The sequence below is a fragment of the Mugil cephalus genome, chromosome 14 (assembly GCF_022458985.1).
Source record: "Mugil cephalus isolate CIBA_MC_2020 chromosome 14, CIBA_Mcephalus_1.1, whole genome shotgun sequence".
Lineage (NCBI taxonomy): Eukaryota > Metazoa > Chordata > Actinopteri > Mugiliformes > Mugilidae > Mugil > Mugil cephalus.
Window position 1 is genome coordinate 21428083 of NC_061783.1, and position 22046 is coordinate 21450128.

At 38.0% G+C, this 22046-nt stretch overlaps 3 protein-coding genes and 1 pseudogene across 5 annotated transcripts in view; all 4 read left to right on the plus strand.

The window, feature by feature from the left end:
• The window catches only part of LOC125020296, a 69910-nt pseudogene extending 53789 nt beyond the window's left edge, over window positions 1-16121 (plus strand).
• The window catches only part of LOC125019714 (major histocompatibility complex class I-related gene protein-like), a 118646-nt gene that overhangs the window by 92151 nt on the left and 4449 nt on the right, over window positions 1-22046 (plus strand). The window lies entirely within an intron of this gene.
• Window positions 391-14474, plus strand: LOC125019730 (major histocompatibility complex class I-related gene protein-like). 3 transcript variants are annotated; one of them, XR_007114113.1, is made up of 7 exons: window positions 391-500; window positions 722-997; window positions 2944-3222; window positions 3559-4173; window positions 4470-4487; window positions 4593-4697; window positions 6616-6633. XR_007114113.1 is itself a non-coding variant. In XM_047604695.1 (4 exons), exons 1-4 carry the CDS (start codon window positions 449-451, stop codon window positions 14413-14415), a joined length of 909 nt encoding a protein of 302 aa, XP_047460651.1. In that variant the 5' UTR covers window positions 413-448; the 3' UTR covers window positions 14416-14474. The 3 variants fall into 3 exon arrangements, 1 of the variants encoding a protein (XP_047460651.1); XR_007114112.1 differs by lacking the exon at window positions 6616-6633 and having other exon boundaries at window positions 4593-6317; XM_047604695.1 differs by lacking the exons at window positions 722-997; window positions 2944-3222; window positions 3559-4173; ... (1 more) ...; window positions 4593-4697; window positions 6616-6633 and adding exons at window positions 10143-10403; window positions 13598-13876; window positions 14099-14474 and having other exon boundaries at window positions 413-500.
• Window positions 17583-20867, plus strand: LOC125019703 (major histocompatibility complex class I-related gene protein-like). The gene is made up of 5 exons (XM_047604665.1): window positions 17583-17706; window positions 17894-18172; window positions 18666-18944; window positions 19292-19594; window positions 19929-20867. The coding sequence occupies exons 1-5, from the start codon at window positions 17616-17618 to the stop codon at window positions 20060-20062; spliced, it is 1086 nt and encodes a 361-aa protein (XP_047460621.1). The 5' UTR covers window positions 17583-17615; the 3' UTR covers window positions 20063-20867.

Genomic DNA, 22046 nt, shown 5'->3' on the forward strand with positions numbered 1-22046 from the left:
GTCACTTTGCATACCCAGATAAAACGATTTTAAATGTTTCTTTGCGACATGTTTATCCAAGAGTTCTTACACCTGTATGTCCTTCCTGGGTGGTGACTCTACTGCTGCACCTGTTATTAGGAAATATGTAGAATTACAAAATAAAACCCATCAAAAGATCTTTCAATGAAAACTATTCTCAATATAATTTCAGATGGAACTAAAAACTAAAGTCTATGTCTTCACAAATTAATTCCTCTTCAGACTGTACACTCACCATTTACTTACTGACTTATTGGAGTGAATGAATGATTGCGAAATTACTCTCATCGCTTTTAATTTGAAAAAATGTTTGTGCATGCGCTCTGAACAGATTCATACCACAAAACCAAGTAAGAACTGGCTTTACCTCCAGTAGTGGATTTACTTTCAGATTCAGACACACAGCTCTTTACCAGCTGATGGCCCAATGATGAAAACATTGTTGTTGCTGCTTCTCTTGTGTCATGTTTCATCATCAGGTAAGATCACATTCACATTCTTTATCATCTTTTCGTTAAATCCTTTCCACTCGACCTTACATGTTGCTCTGTGTCATGGCTTTAACTGTTCTCACACAGTTGATGTTTTACCAGACTCCTTCTATCAAATGAAGCCTAAGTCCAGATTTTAATTAGTATTATTTATAAGATTATTCATATTTTATTTAATAGAGACATTATATTTGTTGTTGGTTCCACAGTGAAACACTCCCTGAAGTTTTACTTCACTGCCTCCTCCGGAGTCCCAAACCTTCCAGAGTTTATGTTTGTTGGACAGGTTGATGACATCCAGGTGGTTCACTGTGATGGCAGCAACAAGATATTAGAACCAAGACAGGACTGGATGAAAACATTTGTTCATGACAATCCTCACGTCTGGGAAGGGGGCAAGCAGCAGTGTTCTGAGGTTCAACCTCCCCGCTTCAAAATCTGGATGAACGGTTTGATCCAGCTCTCCAACCACAGTGAAGGTTCAGGTAGGTCTACATATTCTAGGTTTTATTAAGAGTTAGTTTGTGAAGGACATTTCTCTCCACCAGTCATTTAGAACTGAAGGAGCTTCTTGGATGAAACATCTCCAAGAAACTCAGCAAGTCCACCTTTTAGTTTTAGTTTGTTCTTGACGTACCATGTCCTGGATGACTGAGAACCTTCACATTCAACAGTGGTCACCAGCAGATGGTTCCCATTTATCAGTTCAACAGTCTTGGATGTAAAGAAACTACTTTAGTATGAATGACAAATGATCCATCTGATCTGATCTACTTCATCACATTTCATTTTAGGTTCAGGTAATCCTTAAGTAATGTAAATAAATAAAACATTTACAATTCTGTCTCAGTTGTGAATCAATAGGTGCAGCCACAGACTATTTAAATGATGTGAAATCGTCTATTTTTTCAATGATGTTGATCTGTTTTTCAGAGCAGTACAATGATCAGTTACCCCTCAGTGAAATGTTCCTGACCAGGTTCTTCTCCTTGGAAACCATGACCAGTACATTCAGACATTCACTGCTGCAGGTTGTTGACAAACCACAGGGTTAGTGGTCCAGTCCCTGGTTCAGACTAAGATTTAGACTCAACTTTACTGATCCCTTTGGGATGACTCCCACAGGGAAATTGTATTTCCAGCAGCTATATACAAAAAAAAAAATAAATAGAAATACAAATTACAATTATTTCACAGTCTTCTGTGGCCTCTTTCCTCCTTCCTCCAAGTGAGGAGTTGTAGAGCCTGATGGCATGAGGAGCATTGGAGTTCCTGCGTCTGTTAGTCCTGCACTTCGACAACAGTTTGCTACAGATGAGAGCAGTCTCCTTAGGATTTACAGCCTGCTTTGTGTCTTCACATACAGGTGGCTGGTGTGTGTTCTCCAGTCCAGTTTATTGTCCAACCACAGCCGTAGGTATTTGTACAATTCCCTCGCCTCCACCTCTGCTCCCTCTAGCAGGACTCTTGGTATAGGATCTGAATTTGTTTGGTTTTGCGGTGTTGGTGTAATTCACCCAGTGTGTGTGGGGTCACTGTGCTGTTACCTGGGGAGCTCAGGTAACATTGTACACTCTTTTTGTCAGGTTTTGACCTGGAAGGGCAAACGGTTTTTGACCACTGTGGTGCAGATGCGCTCATCATGCCAGTGTTTTGTTATTTGTTCATTTGCTTTCTTTGTTTATGGACATTTCACAGCTATAAACCCACTGTGTAGCAACTCAAGCAACAGTGTGGACATTCGTTCAATACGGTGTGAGAGCATCAGCCAAGGCGAGGTGTGTCAGCCAGGTTATTCTGGACTCAGTAAATATATACCTCAGTAGCTCTAGTATCAGACTAAAGTCAGTGACCAGCTCCTTTGCCTTAGAGGTGCTGAGCTGTAGGTGATTTGTGTGGTGCCATTCAGCAAAGTCCCCCACCAGACACCGATACTCCTCCTCTCTGTCATCCATGATGCATTCAACAATGACTGTGTTGTCGTCGTACTTCTGGATGTGACAGATGTGACTCACTGACCCAGCTCTGGTCTTTGTGTTGTGACCTGTGATGGTCCACACACCTTCCCAGAACTCCTTCATCTTGTTCTCCCTCTGCTCCTGCTCACATGGTATTTCACCTCCTGCTGTGCTGCCTTCAGGGCCTCACTGTCTCTGCTCCTGAAGGCAACCTTCTCCTTGTTGAGGACAGCTCTGACTTCCTGCATTACCCATGGCTTGTTATTAGGGTAACAGCGGACGGTCTTGACAGGGGAGACCACGTCTGCACAGAAGTTCAGTGAGTCATTATAACAGTTTCTGAGGGCACTGAAACCATTCAGATTACACTGCAGCATCTACAAACCAGAGCATCACACAATGGATCATCATTTAAAATCATCTTCAGATATTTATACATCACTGTTCATTGTTGTCTGTTGTCTCTCTCTCAGGTATTCACATTTTACAGAGGATAGAAGGTTGTGAATGGGATGAAACAACTGGACAGTTTACTGGTTTTTCATGGTATGGTTATGGTGGAGAAGACTTCATTGAACTGGATCTGAAGACGTTGACGTGGACCGCTCTGAGACCAGAGGCTAACATTATCAAACAGAAATGGGATGAAGATACCCTTAGAATAAAAGACGATGTGGAATTCCTCACTCAGATTTACCCTGAGTGGCTGAAGTTGATTTTGAAGTATGGGAACAGCTCTCTGCTGAGAACAGGTAGAGTCACATGACCTGATGTAGTTTGGTGAACACTATACTGTTTATTGTATATTTGTTGTATTATCAGTTCAGTGAGTCTGACTCTTCTTCTGAGAAAGACGAAGAGATGTTTGACAAGAAAGAACTAATCACTTCACTTTTTATTACTCACCATCATTGGTTCAATATATTCTTTAATATATTTTATGACCATAGATCAGCTCCATCTGTGTTTGTGGTTAATCAGCAAAGATGATCATGTTAGAAATACATAGTATGTAACTGATTCCATGTATCTATTTGGTTCATTTCAATTCAATTTTGTACCTCTTCCTCCTCTTTCTCTCCCTGCAGACATCCCCTCAGTGTCTCTCCTCCAGAAGACTCCCTCCTCTCCAGTCAGCTGCCACGCTACAGGTTTCTACCCTGACAGAGCCATGATGTTCTGGAGGAAAGATGGAGAGGAGATTCATGAAGGAGTGGAACATGGAGAGATCCTCCCCAACCATGATGGATCCTTCCAGATGAATGTTGACCTGGACATTTCATCAGTCTCACCTGAAGACTGGAGGAGGTACGACTGTGTGTTTCATCTCTCTGGTGTGGAGGACGACATCATCACCAAACTGGATGAAACACAGATCAGAACCAACTGGGGTAAGAGGACATGAATGTGGTTAGTTGGATATTTAAGGCCTTGTCCTGCAGGTTAGTTGATCATTTATCTAAACAGACTATGATGGTGTAAAGAAGAGTTTCGTTTCATGCAAGTAAATGAATTGGAAGGTACCTCTGTTCTAACCTTCTTTATATGGACTATTTTTAACCTTTCATTTGTTCTTTATTTAATAGTGAAGTCCAGTAACATGACCTCCTCCACCATCATCATCATCATCTCTGCAGTGGTTGTTTTTGTTGTTGTCGTCTTTGCAGCAGCTGCTGGATTCATGATTCATAGAAAGAAACAAGGTGAGCTACTTTGATTTAGTCTTTGAGTTGAATCCTACAGTTTGAAGCATCCAGCAGTAAAAGCTGAGTAAGTCTCAGAGTCAGGAGAAGTCAGGAGAACATGACTATACTATGATGATGAGGGAGAGAAGTGATGAAGAAAGAAACAAAGTGAGAACTAAACAGAAGAGCAGAGTGGATTTGTTCTTCAGGTTGAGTGAGTAGAAGAGGATCATATTCACTGGAGATAAGATGATGAAAGTTTTTTGACAGTAACAACTGGAACTGAAATGACCTGTCTTTACTTTTCATTTCAGACCAAAAGGCTCCACCTGGTAAGTAAAACTTATTTTATTCTGTTTCATCTGATCTTACAAACTGTTGATGATTTCTCCAGACTATGAGTTGACCTTTAACTCTGTTTGTTTCTGACCTTACAGATAGTGAAGAAGCTCTGAGCTCTCTGAGAGACTGAATATGGCATCCTAGAGGACAATGCTTTATTCTCATATTTTAAAGTTTGCAGTAACCTACATGAATTCCAGGTGAACTACCAGCATGTTCCACCATGTTCTTTTCTTTTGTGGGGCAGATTCATCATAATTGTGACGTTTACAGGTAGAGAGCAGATCAAAGTCCAGTGGAACCAGTTAGTGAAATCACATTCACATTATGTTGTTTTCTAATCCAGTTGGTCTGGTTCCACCACTGTGGGATAAATATATTAATGTTGTTCATGAGTTTCTCTGTTCACTGTGTTTCTACTACTATGTGTCAAACTTAAAGTTTACAATAAGTTCAGTCTAATTCTGTTGCATTTCTTCTTTGCATTCCTATGTTTGATTCTGTTGTTAAAGCTAACATGTTTTACGTTTATTTGTGTTTTTCTTAAGTATAGTTTTATAGTGTCTCCTTTATAAATCCCTGTACAAATAGTACAAAAAGTTTTGTATTGCTCAGTGTCTATATACCTTCCGTTTACACCTGATGTTGATGATGATGATGTTTAAATGTGAGCTCACCTGAACTCTCACAGCAGTGACTTGTGCTCTTGCAGCTCATTGTATTGATTGAACTTTAATGTGTATGAAGATCCTAATGAATATGTTTAAATGCTGAACCAATCATCTGAGCTGGTTTCACTACTGTTGTTCTTTTAGTTAACTTTAAAGATAATCATCAGTATATATGTGGAATTACAGTCTTGTTGAAGCTGGATTTGGCAGCAGATTTCAACATTTGAATATTTTGTTGTTGAAGTTGAGAAGATGTTTTTCAGTGTGTTCAGTTCTCAGTGTTACCAACACATGGACACAAGTAGACTGGAGCTGTTTGAGTTTAACAGTCACCTCCCTGAGCCCAAAAGATGAGTTTTATTTAGTCCAGTGCCAAAACAAACAGTGACAGAGTGAATGTAATGATAGAACACACCTTAAAATGATCCATGAAGTATGAGCTCAGTCACAGAACTTGAAACTTTTCTTGTAATCTTTGTAGTTTTCTTCTTCCAGATTCCAGGTTTCCTTGAAATAATTTAATCGTGTTTTGTTTCCTGCAGCAAATTCTTTCCTTCTTCATCTTGTTGTGTTTAACAAAAATACTACAAATCTCTGAACTGTAAAGATGAAGTTTAATTTCACATTTAATAAAAAAATGTCTCTTTCCTCACTGTGGAATAAATAAAGGAAGATCTTATCTTAGCTTAAATCACCAGTCTAGACTTTAACTGTGTTCTTCTGCTTTACTGGTTCTCGAGTCTCTGTACAGATCAAGTGGAGTGTTGTGGAATCAGTTAATTGATGGGGTTTAATTACAGAGCAGGAAATCACACAAAGTTCCCTTCTCAGTCAGTTGGGCTGGTCAATGTGGTTAAGTGTGTAATGTAGTTTCATGACTATGTGGTGTCTTCTTAGGTCAATATGTGTAAACTCAGGGATAAGAAACGTCTCTTTCCTCACTGTGGAATAAATAAAGGAAGATCTTATCTTAGCTTAAATCACCAGTCTAGACTTTAACTGTGTTCTTCTGCTTTACTGGTTCTCGAGTCTCTGTACTATGTCATTCAACAACAGTGCCAGTCTGATAACCCTCTGCAGAGACAACAGCTTCAAACAGACTGATGTGGAAAAATACTGAATAACCCATAATAAATACAAACAATATTATTTGTCTGCACTCTTCATGTTAATGTTTCCAATGATGAACTACTACTATGTGTCAAACTGCCTCTTTTCAGAGTTTATATTAAGTTGGACCTAAGTCTGTAACATTTCCCTTTTTAATTCTAATGTTTTGATTTTGTGTTGTTAAAGCTCAGATTTGTTACATTTTATTTTACGAGAAAACATAGTTAAAAAAAAAGTGTCTAGTTTTTACACAGTACAAATAATAGTTTATGCATGAAAAATGATTAATGACTGAAGATAAATAAAACTCATCTCATCTTCTACAACCACTCCATAGAGACGCAGGGGTTTCTGGAGGCTATTCCAGCTGGCATCGGGCGAGAGGCGGGGTCCACCCTGGGCAGGTCTCCAGCCTATCACAGGACAATTTGCACTCACACCTACGGTAAATTTAGAGTCACCAACAAGAACGTGCAAACTCCACCCAGTAAGGCCAGCGCTGGATACGAACCCGGGCGTTCTCACTGAGGGGCATCAGCGCTAGCCACCGAGCCAAGATAAATAAATCAAATGAGAAAATGCTGCTTCATCTAAAGCTGCTTGTCTCTACTTGTCTGCTGCTAAAGTCCAAAACACACCAGCTCAGGTAACAGAACATGACACATTAGACATGATGCAGTTCATCACCTGAACAACTCACAACACTGACATATAAATAATTAGAACTGCATCTAGAATCGCTCATGGGAACCAGTTCCTACAGACAAAAAGCAGAAATATTTGCAGCTCTGATGACGTCAGAAGAAGAATATCAAGAATAATATGCAGAGAGAAGTCAAAGTGTCCGTGCTCCCAATAAAGTCCTGATATGGAGACAGAGTGAAGTTTTTTCCTCCAGTGTTCCCTTGTGAGTCAGTTTTCTTGTTGCTGCTTGTTTTTTAAACCAGTTTTGTTTCAGGAGCCACTCCTCTCTCACGTTAAACATTTGTCTGGTGTTCAGCAAAGTCCGTTGTTGTTGTTTTATCCAACATTTAATTAATGAAAAAAATGATTTTCGACTCACAAATCATCTGATTCAAATGTTCTAATTCCGACAACTGATAAACAAATGTGTTTTTCTCTGTTTCTTTCTGCACTTTCCTTTAATGTTTGTTGAAACTGAGTCTTTTACATAATCATCATCATCATCATCATCATCATCATCATCATCATCATCATCATCATCATAATAATTTTATTTCTAAGTTATTCAAATTATACCTGAAGAACAGAAAATGTCCTGACAGTGAGTTTCACCTCAGTGACCAGTTTACGGTTGTTGTCGCCCTCTAGTGGAAGGAAACTGAAACACAACTTTCACTGAGAGTTTAATCAAACCGAGACATCCAGGTCTTCAATAGATTTTTCACAGGAGTCGTTTAACTCGTCGTCTCATAACCATCAGCAGTGGTTATGCTTGTTGATGGAAATTCGACATTTCACTTTTGTAACGCGTGCAAAAAAGACACTTCAAAATAAAAGTGATGTCACTCATTCACGTTGTTACTGTAAGCTGTCAGTAAATAGTGACCAAATGGTAAATTGTAAATTCATGAAACATAATTAACCAAATAATAATAATAATAATCTATAAAATCACAATAAAAAAGAAAAAAGTAACTACTATATCAATATGGGTCTATGTCAAATGAGTCAGTAATATAAAATATATTATTTAAAGGAAAAACTAATTCCACTTCATACTGATGGTACCCGACCTCAGAATGTCACCCAATAAACATGTGAAGGTGATTAACTTTTTTATCAGATCGATTAATGACTGTACAGCAGGAGTCCAGTGATAAATGAACTTATTTAATAGCTTCATTTATTGATAATAACACTTCAGTGTCACATGTTTTACTGTCTAACATTCCAGAAATGTCACCAGTTTTCAAAACATTTAAATATGTGTCAAATGTATCAATGAATGTTTAACTTTTTAATAAAATCTTCAATTTCTTCAATTAAACTTTGGGTAAAACTACATGGAGGAAACTACATCTGAGGAAAATAAAATCTAGTTTACTGTGTGTCTATTATATCGATATTTAAAACATGTCTAATGATATTAGACTGTTGAATAATTTCATCAACATTTAGTCATAAAGTGTTTTGAATCCTGTGATAGATAATGGAGCCTGATCAAATGTCCTGAAACCTCTTTTATTCCACTACAGCTACTCACTATCTGCCACTTTACCAAGAGAACCATGATAAACGTTCTTCAGTCTTCCTTAGAACGCCCCCTGCTGTGCAAAACATCTCACAACATCTGATCATCTATGGGGCTTTACTTATTTATCAATGCATGATGAAACCAATCATTGATTTTTTCCTCTTCTGTCACTTTGCATCTCCAGATAAAATCATTTTAAATGTTTCTTAGCTCCGTGTTAATGCAACAGTTCTTCTACCTGTACGTCCTTCCTGGATGGTGACGCTACTGGTGTTTTATTTTCACCTGAATGATATGATTCACAAAACGATCAACTCTAGTCTGCTCCTGCTGTTGATTTTGTTACTTCTAAGGATTTTTAATCGACGACATGAACATGAACATGATGGCTGCGTTTCATATTGTTGGTCCAGTTCCCTTCATGTCATTGAGTGAGTCGACTTTGATATCAGAGACAGGACAAGAATATGAGTTATTGTTGTTGTAGTTTGTGCTTTTGTTGATGGGGTTTCATCTCACTTAAAGGGCAAATTATGTAAAGCGTGATGCTGTTACTTTAGGTAAAACGTCTGTTTTTCTCAGTTTTTGTTTGTTTGTTTGTTTGTTTTTTGATGTTGTTGTTTTGTTTTTGTTTCTTTAGTCCCAGCAGATACAGTGTAGTTGAAACCTGTGATCTCAGTGTTACCAACACATGGACACAAGCAGACTGGTCCTCTGTAACAGGTTCACTAGCAGTCACCTCTCTGAGCACAAAGTTTTATTAGTTCAGTACCAAAACAAACAGAAGCAATGCAATGATAGTCCACACCTTATATGACATTCTTCAAGTTTGACCTCCCTCATAGAGCAGTGTTTATGCTTCATCTGAAGTTGTGTGTCTCTACTCGTCTGCTGCTAAAGTCCAAGTCAGCAGCGTCCTGAATGTTAAGATTCACAATAAAAACAACTCCAGACTGCATTTTGTGTTGATTTTGTTAATTTTGAGGATTAAATACTTATTGTCTAAAGTTTAATGCTGTTACTTTAGTTGAAATATAACCTTCCAAACTTTCACTCACTCTGCAGAAAACAACACGCCATTTAAAGGAGACGTTCGTGCACCGCTCAAGGATGTCACCCAGGAAACATGTGGAATTACTAAATAAAAGCCCACCAAAAGAACTTAAAATGAAAGCTACAGATAGAAATAGAGGCCAAAACCCCTGTCTACAATCTAATTATTGTTCGGACTGTACACTCACTTTTTACGTATTTACGGAGTGAATGAATGATTGAGAAATTACTCTTATCACTTTTATTTTGAAAAGCTGTTCTTGCATGCGCTCTGAACAGCTTTATACGACAATAGTATAATTTACTTTAGAATTCGGCCACACACCTCTTAACCAGAAATGGCCGAATGTCTTCATCAAAATCAAAATCAAAATAAAACTCAGGATGAAAACGTTATTGTTGCTGCTTCTCTTGTGTCATGTTTCATCATCAGGTAAGATCACATTCACATTCTTTATCATCTTTTCTTTAAATTCTTTCCACTCGACCTTACATGTTGCTCTGTGTCATGGCTTTAACTGTTCTCACACAGCTGATGTTTTAGCAGACTGTTGTATTTAATAGTGACATTATATTTGTTATTTGTTCCACAGTGAAACACTCACTGAAGTATTACACCATCGGATCCTACACAAAGTTTATGATTCAAGGACAGATTGATGACATCCAGGTGGCTTTTTGTGATGGCAGCAACAAGATATTAGAACCAAGACAGGACTGGATGAAAAAATTATTTGATGACAATCTTCACGTCTGGGAATGGCACACTAAAGAGTGTTTTGAGATTCAACCTCCCCGCTTCAACAACAGACTGGACAGTTTTATCCAGCTCTTCAACCACAGTGAAGGTTCAGGTAGGTCTACATATTCCAGGTTTTATTAACAGTTGGTTTGTGAAGGACATTTCTCTCCACCAGTCATTTAGAACTGAAGGAGCTTCTTGGATGAAACATCTCCAAGAAACTCAGCAAGTCCACCTTTTAGTTTTAGTTTGTCCTTGACGTACCATGTCCTGGATGACTGAGAACCTTCACATTCAACAGTGGTCACCAGCAGATGGTTCCCATTTATCAGTTCAACAGTCTTGGATGTAAAGAAACTACTTTAGTATGAATGACAAATGAACCATCTGATCTGATCTAGTTCATCACATTTTCTACCAATCAGTAGAAAAGCCCTCGATAAATACAAGACCTCCACTGACTGTGTTTGACATGAATGTGTTGACTGTTTGTTGAATGACTGCCCATAAATAAAAAAAGATCATGATGACTAAAGCATGCTACTGAAACCATTCAGATTACACTGCAGCATACTGGTGTGAGGGTGGATGTGTGTGTGCCGGTGTATGTATGAGTGTGTGGGGTATTTTTTTTTATGTGTTTTTGTGTCTCGTTGTAATGTTTTTTTTTTTTTATGTAAAGCACTTTGGGTTGCTTTTTAGTATGAAAAGTGCTATATAAATAAATAAAGTTTGAAGTTTGAATCTGGCGCCAAAAAAGTCAGCAGTATTTCATGCATCACAGCCTTTCACATTAAGGAAGAAAAAATTGCAAAGGCACTCTGTGGTAGAAAAAGAATAAAAAGCACATTGGCCTACGTGTTGTGGTCATATTGGCCTTCATCAGGGTCAGTGTTGTTTTTGTCAACGATGACAATGACGAAATGATTTCATTGTCACTCCTTTTTTTTCATGATGATAACATGGTGGTTATGAGCTAAACATGACTCTTTGATGACTAAAACATGGCAAGACGTGTGTGAGTTTTCGATGACAAGACGAAACTGGGCCTAAATGTTAGTGGCTGCTCTGTCATGACATTTCTGCCTACTCTGTGTGTAATCTGTCTGTCAAAAGCTAAAAAGTATCAGCAATGCTGCTGCATCCTATCTTTGTTTGGTCACATCCACCACCTGCAGAACACATTCTGCACAACACATCTGCAGCCGATCACTCGTCACATAGACACATTATTGAGGTTATTAATTAACTGTTGTCATATGATGTTACTCAACAATCGGCTCGTGATAAATTTCCTAGTTTAAAGCTTAAAGTTTTCCACATAACTCCTGGTGCAAATGGGCTGCTAACTTTAGGACGAAGTTATCATGGTTGCGCCAACATCAATTCATTAGCTTATTGTCATGTTTAGAACATGTATGTTTGACTGGGCATGTATAACATGTGGTCATGTTGTCCAAGTGACTGAAACATGAAGGAAAATGTAGCATTTCAGACCTGTTGCTGTTCTCCGTGTGTCTAAATGAACAGCACACTACTATAGCTAATGTAATGTTAGCAGCATGTTTGGCAAAGGTAAAGCTTTTACTGGAAGACGTAGGCGTAGGTTCCTTTGGGCCTGTTGGACTGTCTTGTCTTGACTTGCCTGTCTTCTACCTCCTTTCCTCAAAACGCTCTGCCATTTCTATAGATTTATATCAGTAGTCATCCTGCGTGGCACAGATTGTCTTGAGACAAAGGGTTATTTATCAGTTATCAGTGGATGAAAGCTGTCAGCTCTCAGGACAGTACTGCAATCTGTACTGTTTCTAAAAATGAATGAATGCAGATCTCCATTGTCCTCTTTACTGATTAATGAATCCAATAATTAAATTTCTCTTTGTCTGTGTTGGCTGTAACGTCATTCTTATATTGGGAGTGACAGAGCTGACATATTTATGAAACTCCGGAAGGTTGAATTCAGTACATTTAAAACAAAAGAACACATCATCAGTGTAGCGGCAGTAGAAGATCAAGTTATCAAGAAAGGGGTTGCAGATGTTGTGAATGTATTCCTTCTCCCAAAGACCAAGAAAAAGACAAGCATGACTGGGTGCAAAACATGTTCCCATAGTAGTTTCCTTGATCTGTCTGAATAAACTATCCCGAAAGCAAAACACATTGTTGTGTAGTGTCCATTCTGTGCACTGTAAAATGAAATCATTTGGTTGCATGTACTCACTCTGTTGTGATGTTAAATAGTGCTCAATAGCATAAAGACCTTCTCCACAATCAATGTCCATTTATTAACTTATAACCTCCATGGCTGCAAGAAAGGTATCTCCATGTTTTTTAAAAAATTGCTATGGGGGCATATTTTTGTGAATGTGTCAATACTTGTATATTGTCTGTGTAGGCTCTCAGTCATCCATACGTTGTATGTCCTCTGTATTATTTATTCTATTTTATTTCGTCTCATTATTTTTATTTTATCATTATCGTATAGATAGATAGATAGATAGATAGATAGATAGATAGATAGCAAACTGCAATTTCCCAATTATGGGACAAATAAAGGTTTACTAATTCCAATTCTAAAAAGTACAGATTGCAGTACTGTCCTGAGAGCTGACAGCTTTCATCCACTGATAACTGATAAATAACATTCCCAGTGGACAGTTCCTTCGTCTCAAGGGAATCTGTGTCACAACAGAAATCATTTCAGGTCACTTTTTCTATAGAACAGATCTTGACTGCGTTCTTTTAATGAATAATAAGTTTACTGGTCCAATTTAAGCAAATTTATTTAATGTAATTTTCTTCATCATCGTGGATCTCCACTTCCTTCTCTTCCGCTCTGCTTTATGATGGACGGAGCTCCACAACGACATACACACAAACAAATACATGAACACACACCTACAGCCAAAATGACAGAATAAAGGGAGACTAGCAGGGCTAGCGTGGTGGAGAGAGGAGCTAACCCTACTAGTCAATGAGCTAACCATGGGGCTAAGTTAGCATGCTGAGGCCATGTTAAACATGCAGACTCTTTCATTGTGTCTGTATATGTGTTAACAGACTGGTGTTTAACTGGAGTGGTGTTGTCATTTATATCTTAGTTGAGTTTTCTGTTGTGTGCCGTGTGTCCTACCTTGGAACAGTAGGCTAAACGATTTGCCTGCTGTCTGCTGACTGGTATAATGTTACTACATCTTTGGGTAAATACGGAAAACAATAAATAATGAAACACATAAAATATAGATTGATATATATTTATTATTTATACATCACTGTTCATTGTGATCTCTGTTGTCTCTCTCTCAGGTGTTCACGTTTTACAGAGGATAGAAGGCTGTGAATGGAATGAAACGACTGGAGAGGTCACTGGGTTTTCACGGTTTGGTTATGATGGAGAAGACTTCATTGAACTGGATCTGAAGACATTGACGTGGACCGCTCTGAGACCAGAGGCTGAAATTATCAAACAGAAATGGGATGAAGATACAGATAGAATAAGAGACAATAAGCAATTCCTCACTCAGATTTACCCTGAGTGGCTGAAGTTGAGTTTGAAGTATGGGAACAACTCTCTGCTGAGAACAGGTAGAGTCACATGACCTGATGTAGTTTGGTGAACACTATACTGTTTATTGTATCAAGTATCGTATGACCATAGATCAGCTCCATCTAAGTTTGTGGTTAATCAGCAACGGTGATTATGTTATAAATATATAGCATGTAACTGATTCCATGGATCCACCTGTTAATTTCATAATAATCTAAATTAATTTTGTTCCTCTTCCTCCTCTATTTCTCTCCCTCCAGACGTCCCCTCAGTGTCTCTCCTCCAGAAGACTCCCTCCTCTCCAGTCAGCTGCCACGCTACAGGTTTCTACCCTGACAGAGCCATGATGTTCTGGAGGAAAGATGGAGAGGAGATTCATGAAGGAGTGGAACATGGAGAGATCCTCCCCAACCATGATGGATCCTTCCAGATGAATGTTGACCTGGACATTTCATCAGTCTCACCTGAAGACTGGAGGAGGTACGACTGTGTGTTTCATCTCTCTGGTGTGGAGGACGACATCATCACCAAACTGGATGAAACACAGATCAGAACCAACTGGGGTAAGAGGACATGAATGTGGTTAGTTGGACATTTAAGGCCTTGTCCTGCAGGTTAGTTGGTAATTTATCTAATCTGGATTGTTCTTAATCTTTTGTGATTGTTCTTTATTCAACAGTGAAGTCCAGTAACAAGACCTCCACCATCATCATCATCATCTCTGCAGTGGTTGTTGTTGTCGTCGTCTTTGCAGCAGCTGCTGGATTCATGGTTCATAGAAAGAAACAAGGTGAGCTACTTTGATTTAGTCTTTGAGTTGAATCCTACCGTTTGAAGCATCCAGCAGTAAAAGCTGAGTAAGTCTCAGAGTCAGGAGAAGTCAGGAGAACATGACTATACTATGATGATGAGGGAGAGAAGTGATGAAGAAAGAAACAAAGTGAGAACTAAACAGAAGAGCAGAGTGGATTTATTCTAAATGACGTGTCTTGTCTTTTCCTTTCAGACCAACATCTTCCACCTGGTAAGTAAAACTAATTTTATTCTGTATCAACTGATCTAAAAATCTGTTTCTGCTTTTTATTTACTATGAATGGACCCTTTACTCAGTTTGTTTCTGACCTTACAGATCCTGAGAACAGCTCTGAACTCTCTGAGAGACTGAAACCAGAAACCTGACTGACAAACTGTCAGGTCTGTGGGTTTTAAGGGAGGACCCAGATGCAGAACGGTAAAGGATGAGACAGGAGATCGAGGAGAAGGATATTTAACAAATACCACAAAAGGTGCTGCAGTGGAGGCAGGATGGGAAAAAGGCAAAAACACAGGACAGGAACGTGGACACATGTTTGGAGATAAGAACATAGCACGGAAACAACGACACAACAGGAAACAAAGGGAAAGGCAGAGCTATATATACACACAGGGCAGAGGGACGACAAGACACAGGTGAAACTAATGAGGCCAATCACACCAGGAGAAACCAGTAAACAATCAAAGTAAAACACAAGGAGGCACGACAGACAGTCAACCAAGAACCTTAACAAAATAACAGAGGAAACTCAAAACATGATACAGACATAATCATGACACAAACACAGTTCACTGAGTCAGCACAGAGCAGGGCTCTTCAACGTTTTTCAGGCCAAGGACCCAAACTGATGGAGAGATTAATGAGGAACCCCCTTCCTACTATATGGGTTCTATATTAAACTTGGCCCAGTGCTATAGTGCTTATAAAGTCCAGTGATGAGTCCTAACAACACTGAACATGAACAAAGAGCCTCCACAGGGTTGCTCCAAAACTCTGATCACACTAACAAAGACCACGTCTTAATTGATGAAAGTTAGTTTATTGGTAGACAGGTCATGAGAGGAATGGATGGAGGGATGAGAAGGGGAGGAATGAAGTGAAGGGCTGAATGTGTAAACATGATGGTAGAGGAACCCAGGGATTGAGACTCAGGGTGGGGGCACATCTCAGGAAGCTTCAGATCCTTGTTAACCTGGTTCCTGTAATGAAAGATGGAAGAGGAAGAAAAGGAAAGAGAGGGATGGGGAGGGTGGGGGTTGAGACCAGAGACAGACAGAGAGAAGGTTAGGACATAGTTTTATAGGTACGTTTTAATAAAGTATTGATAATAACACTTGGATATCAGTGTCATATATTTTACTGTCTAACATTTCAGAAATGTCACCAGTTTTCAAAACATTTAAATATGTGTCAAATGCATCGATATGTTTATACTGATGTTTCACTTTTTAATAAAGTATTCTTTCAAACATTGTCTCCATTATTCACATTTAGATTAGTTCACATTATATTTCTGACACTAAACTTTGGGCAAAACTGCATTTTCTGACAAATTCTGAGGAAAATAAAATCTAGTTTACTGTGTGTCCATTATATCGATGCAGAATAAGAACCATCAATAATGATTCATTTGAAAAGACAATAGTGCTGTCACTGATCTTTTTCTGACAACTCTACAATAAATGCTGCTATCCACTGCAGAACAAAAGTACACACCAGACCCTGTTAGTCAGTTATGTGTCTACAGACCAGATCAAACTACCTTCAGCATCACAGACCACTTTCTCTGACCTGTAATGTTTGTGTCTCATCATCTAATTCTCTGTTAAACATTTAGAGTCACCTTCCTCTCAACTAATTACTATATATTGGACGCTTCTTTTCAGAGTCAACATCCCACAAACACATTTATATCAAATTATGTGATTTAGAAACATGTAAGTCAGATTTGACCCAGAGGAAGTTTAAGTAGTGAGTTGTGGTGTCATAAGTGCATTATTTCAAATGTAAACAATGTTTTAATTGATTTCACATTATCAACCCCAGCACCACTACTCTTTATCATGGATTTACTGCATCTAAAATTAAATGTTTATTGTTCAAAAGGCGAGTTTAACTATCTGTGTTTTGTCGTCATCTAGTGGACACAGGTGGTAACTACTGGTTGTTTCTATGGGGCAGGACACAGTGTATTCGGTCATATTTATAAGAACTGTACTGGATAAAAACTAAACATCAATTATTAGAGTTCAGCTTAAACATGGATGTGTGTGTGTCAGATCTAAATCCACCAGATGTCAGCGCTTAGAAATAATATTATTTCTAATCATTTTAAAGGAAACGAGAGGTAAGTTTTATTTGATGTATCTCGATGCATCTGTAGCATTTAAACTTCCACACAAGTCATCAGGGTCCTGGAGAAGAGTTGATAAAGAAGAAGTTCATGTAAACCTTAACAATACATAAATATATTGATATAAACATCATATTATTATAAATCTCACGTTTAAAATGATTCAGACGTCAACATCTTTAAAATACATCTAGTGATATCAGTCTGTTGAACTATTTTCAATGTTTCCTCTTAATATAACAGTTCTTATTCGTTCTTATACCTGTACGTCCTTCCTGGATGGTAACGCTACTGGTTCACCTCTTATTAGGAAATACGTGGAATTACGAAATAAAAACCCATCAAAACGTCTTAAAATGAAAACTATTCCCAATATAATTTTCGATAGAGATAAAAACGACAGTTTCTGTCTCCACAAACTAATCCCTCTTCAAACTGTTTACTTATCGATGGAGTGAATGAATGATTGCGAAATTATTCGCTTTTATTTTGAAAAGCTGTTCGTGCATGCGCTGTGAACAGATTCGTACTACAAAACAAAGTAGGGGCTGGCTTTACCTCCAGTTGTGGATTTACTTCGGGATTTAGACACACAGCTCTTTACCAGCTGATGGCCCAATGTCTTCATCAAAATAATAAATGGAGAATCAGGATGAAAACGTTGTTGTTGCTGCTTCTCTTGTGTCATGTTTCATCATCAGGTAAGATCACATTCACATTCTTTATCATCTTTGCTTTAAATAATTTCCACTCGACGTTTTACTACACTCATTTCAAGTTATTTAAGGCATTTGTTTCTTCTCATTCTTTGCATTTATTTTAGCATTATTTACATAATACTTATTATTTTATTTAATAGAGACATTATATTTGTTGTTTGTTCCACAGTGAAACACTCGCTGAAGTATTACACCATCGGATTTTCCTCCGATGTCCTAAACTTTCCAGATTTTATGATGCTAGGAGAGGTTGATGACATTCAGGGGGCTTACTGTGATGGCAGCAACAAGATATTTGAACCAAGACGGGACTGGATAAAAAAATTACTCGATGACAATCCTGCAGTCTGGAAATGGCACACTAACGAGTGTTTTGAGATTCAACCTTCCCGCTTCAAAAGCAGACTGAACAGTTTTATCCAGCTCTCCAACCACAGTGAAGGTTCAGGTAGGTCTACATATTCCAGGTTTTATTAACAGTTGGTTTGTGAAGGACATTTCTCTCCACCAGTCATTTAGAACTGAAGGAGCTTCTTGGATGAAACATCTCCAAGAAACTCAGCAAGTCCACCTTTTAGTTTTAGTTTGTTTTTGACGTACCATGTCCTGGATGACTGTCCTGGATGAAACTACTTTAGTATGAATGACAAATGAACCATCTGATCTGATCTAGTTCATCACATTTTCTACCAATCAGTAGAAAAGCCCTCGATAAATACAAGACCTCCACTGACTGTGTTTGACATGAATGTGTTGACTGTTTGTTGAATGACTGCCCGTAAATAAAAAAGATCATGATGACTAAAGCATGCTACTGAAACCATTCACATTACACTGCAGCGTCTACAAACCAGAGCATCACACAATGGATCATCATTTAAAATCATCTATAGATATTTATACATCACTGTTCATTGTGATCTCTGTTGTCTCTCTCTCAGGTGTTCACATTTTACAGAGGATAGAAGGTTGTGAATTGAATGAAACAACTGGAGAGGTCACTGGGTTTTCACGGTATGGTTATGATGGAGAAGACTTCATTGAACTGGATCTGAAGACATTGACGTGGACCGCTCTGAGACCAGAGGCTGATATTATCAAACAGAAATGGGATGAAGATACAAACAGGATAAAATACAATAACCAATTCCTCACTCAGATTTACCCTGAGTGGCTGAAGTTGAATTTGAAGTATGGGAACAGCTCTCTGCTGAGAACAGGTAGAGTCACATGACCTGATGTAGTTTGGTGAACACTATACTGTTTATTGTATATTTGTTGTATTATCGGTTCAATGAGTCTGACTCTTCTTCTGAGAAATATGAAGAGATATTTGACAAGAAAGAACTAATCACTTCACTTTCTATTCCTCACCATCATTGGTTCAATATATTCTTTAATATATTTTATGACCTTAGATCAGCTCCATCTGTGTTTGTGGTTAATCAGCAAAGATGATCATGTTACAAATATATAATATGCCTGTACTTCATTCTTTGTATCTACCTGGTTAATTTCTTTACAATCATTTTCATTCCCTCTTCCTCCTCCATTTCTCTCCCTGCAGACGTCCCCTCAGTGTCTCTCCTCCAGAAGACTCCCTCCTCTCCAGTCAGCTGCCACGCTACAGGTTTCTACCCTGACAGAGTCATGATGTTCTGGAGGAAAGATGGAGAGGAGATTCATGAAGGAGTGGAACGTGGAGAGATCCTCCCCAACCATGATGGATCCTTCCAGATGAATGTTGACCTGGACATTTCATCAGTCTCACCTGAAGACTGGAGGAGGTACGACTGTGTGTTTCATCTCTCTGGTGTGGAGGACGACATCATCACCAAACTGGATGAAACACAGATCAGAACCAACTGGGGTAAGAGGACATGAATGTGGTTAGTTGGATATTTTAGCTTTTGTCTTACAGTTCAGTTAGAACTCATTATAATACACAATTTAAAACATTAACTCAAATCATTCTGCGTTCATCATCTCAAGGATACAGATCAGATCATGAAGATTGAACCATAACTAAAGATTAGTTTAGTTTAGATTCGATTTTAAAATGTGTTTAATATGAGTCCAGCTTGAGATTGTCCTTGTTTAATTATTTTTTTATTTTTTTTAAATGAATACACTGACAGAAGAATGTACCTTTGGTCTAACCTGCTTTCTCTGTTAATCATCTTTTGCTGTTGTTCTTTGTTCAGTTGAGACGCCCAGTGACAAGACACCCATCATCATTATCATCATCATCATCATCATCATCATCATCATCGCTGTAGTGGTTGTTCTCGTCATCTTGACTAAGAAATACAACTGGTGTGATTTATCAGTGTTGTAAAAATCATCCGATGGACCACTTTGATTTGGTCCTGTATTCTTGTGACTGTACTGCTTCTGTTAACAGCGCTGAGCTCTTTGAGAGACTGAATCCAGAAACCTGATGACAAACACATGTCTGACCTCATATGGGATGAAAGCATGTGTCACAAGCTACAGCTACAAGTGTCTGAGATATGGTCCCTGTAGCATTAATGAAGAAGTATTAAAACGTCACTTTTGATCATTTTAATGGAAGGTTTACTTATGTACAATACTGTGCTTTTAAGGAATGCACGTATATCACCTCAGTGTTCTGCTGAGCTTTCTGGACTGAGGCCTGAGATTCCCAGTGAACTTCAGAAGAAGAAGTGCTGGTGATGCCAGGCTGGAGGTGGAGGAGGTTCAGGTCGTTGGTGCCATCTGTACACCTGTACTCTGTACCCATCTGACATGGGTTCATACGACCACAGTACGTCTGTGTCTGTGGATGGAGACACACTCCTAGTTTCTATTCCTCCTTCAGTGGACAAAGAAACATGAACACGATCCATGAAACTGTTGATGTGCAACTGACCAAACAACTGTTATGCAACTACTTTTGTACATTTCTTCATGGTAATTCATGGTAATTCTGTAATTATTTCATGACACTATTTGTTCTATTTTACTAGATAATATATATTTTTATTTATTTTATTTTAATCTCATCTGATTTTATTTTATCTTTCTTTTTACTTGTGGTTTTTATTTCTTTTGTGTGCAACTTGGCTACTGTGAGCAAGTAATTTCCTTTGTGGATCATTAAAGTCTAAAGACACTTTCAACACTTGTACTGGATAACTGAAACCATGTTCTTTTCTTTTGAGGTGCAGATTCATTATAATTGTGACGTTTTCAGAGATTAGATCAAATGAAGTGGAACCAAGCTGCCTTTACCAAAATTTATGTTAAGTTGGATCTAATTCTGTAGCATTTCTTCTTTGCATTCTGATGTTTTGACATTGTGTTGTTAATACTAGGATGTTTTTATGTTTATTTGTGTTTTTCTTAAGAAAGCATAGTTTTATATTGTCTCCCTTTTAAATCACTGGAATACAAATAACCTAGTTTGGTATTGCTCAGTGTCTATATGCCAAAATAGGATTAATGAATCCAAGTTCCGTTCACACCTGATGATGATGATTATCTTTAAATCTGAGCTCACCTGAGCCTTAGACTCTAGACTGGAGCTCTGGAGCTGTTTAACAGTCAACTCTATGAACAGTAAAGACAAGTTTTATTTTGTTCAGTGCCAAAACAAACAGTCACAGAGTGAATGTAATGATAGTACACACCTTAAAATGGTATTCATGAAGTATGAGCTCAGTCACAATAGTGTAGCTACTGTACATCTAGGCACACAAACAAAAAATGTTTTAGTAATGCTCATAGTTTTCTATTACAGGGTGTGAGTTACAGGTTTTAAATATTAAATTGTGTTTTGTTTCCTTGTTGTGTTGAACATAAATACTACAAGTCTCTAAGCTATAAAGATGAAGAGGTTTCCTTTAATATTTAACATCAAATTGATCCTGTTAAAACTCTTTCTTTTAACATTCAGATAAGAAGATGACTCTTCATTTGTTTTTCTTTAGTTGAAGAAATAGAAGATCATTTAGTTTCACATTTAATAAAAACATCAACACCAGCTCTACCTGTTGGTCTTTAGTCCACATGACTTTACTCTGATAAATGACAAGAAGGAAAGACACACACACAACAGTCACTGCAGTAAACCACTTATTTATGATTTTATTAATAACTAAAGGAAACTATAGACTAACCTTTATTTAAACCAACAAAACAAAACGAGACAAGTCAGAGTAAACAACAAGAAACATCAACACTTTCATAGAAAGTGATTCATAGAATGATATTAAAAAAATAAAAATAAATTACAACTGAAGAGACTGGGAAATATTTAGTTTGAATGTAGAATGTAGTGCACCTTAAAATGGTTTTCA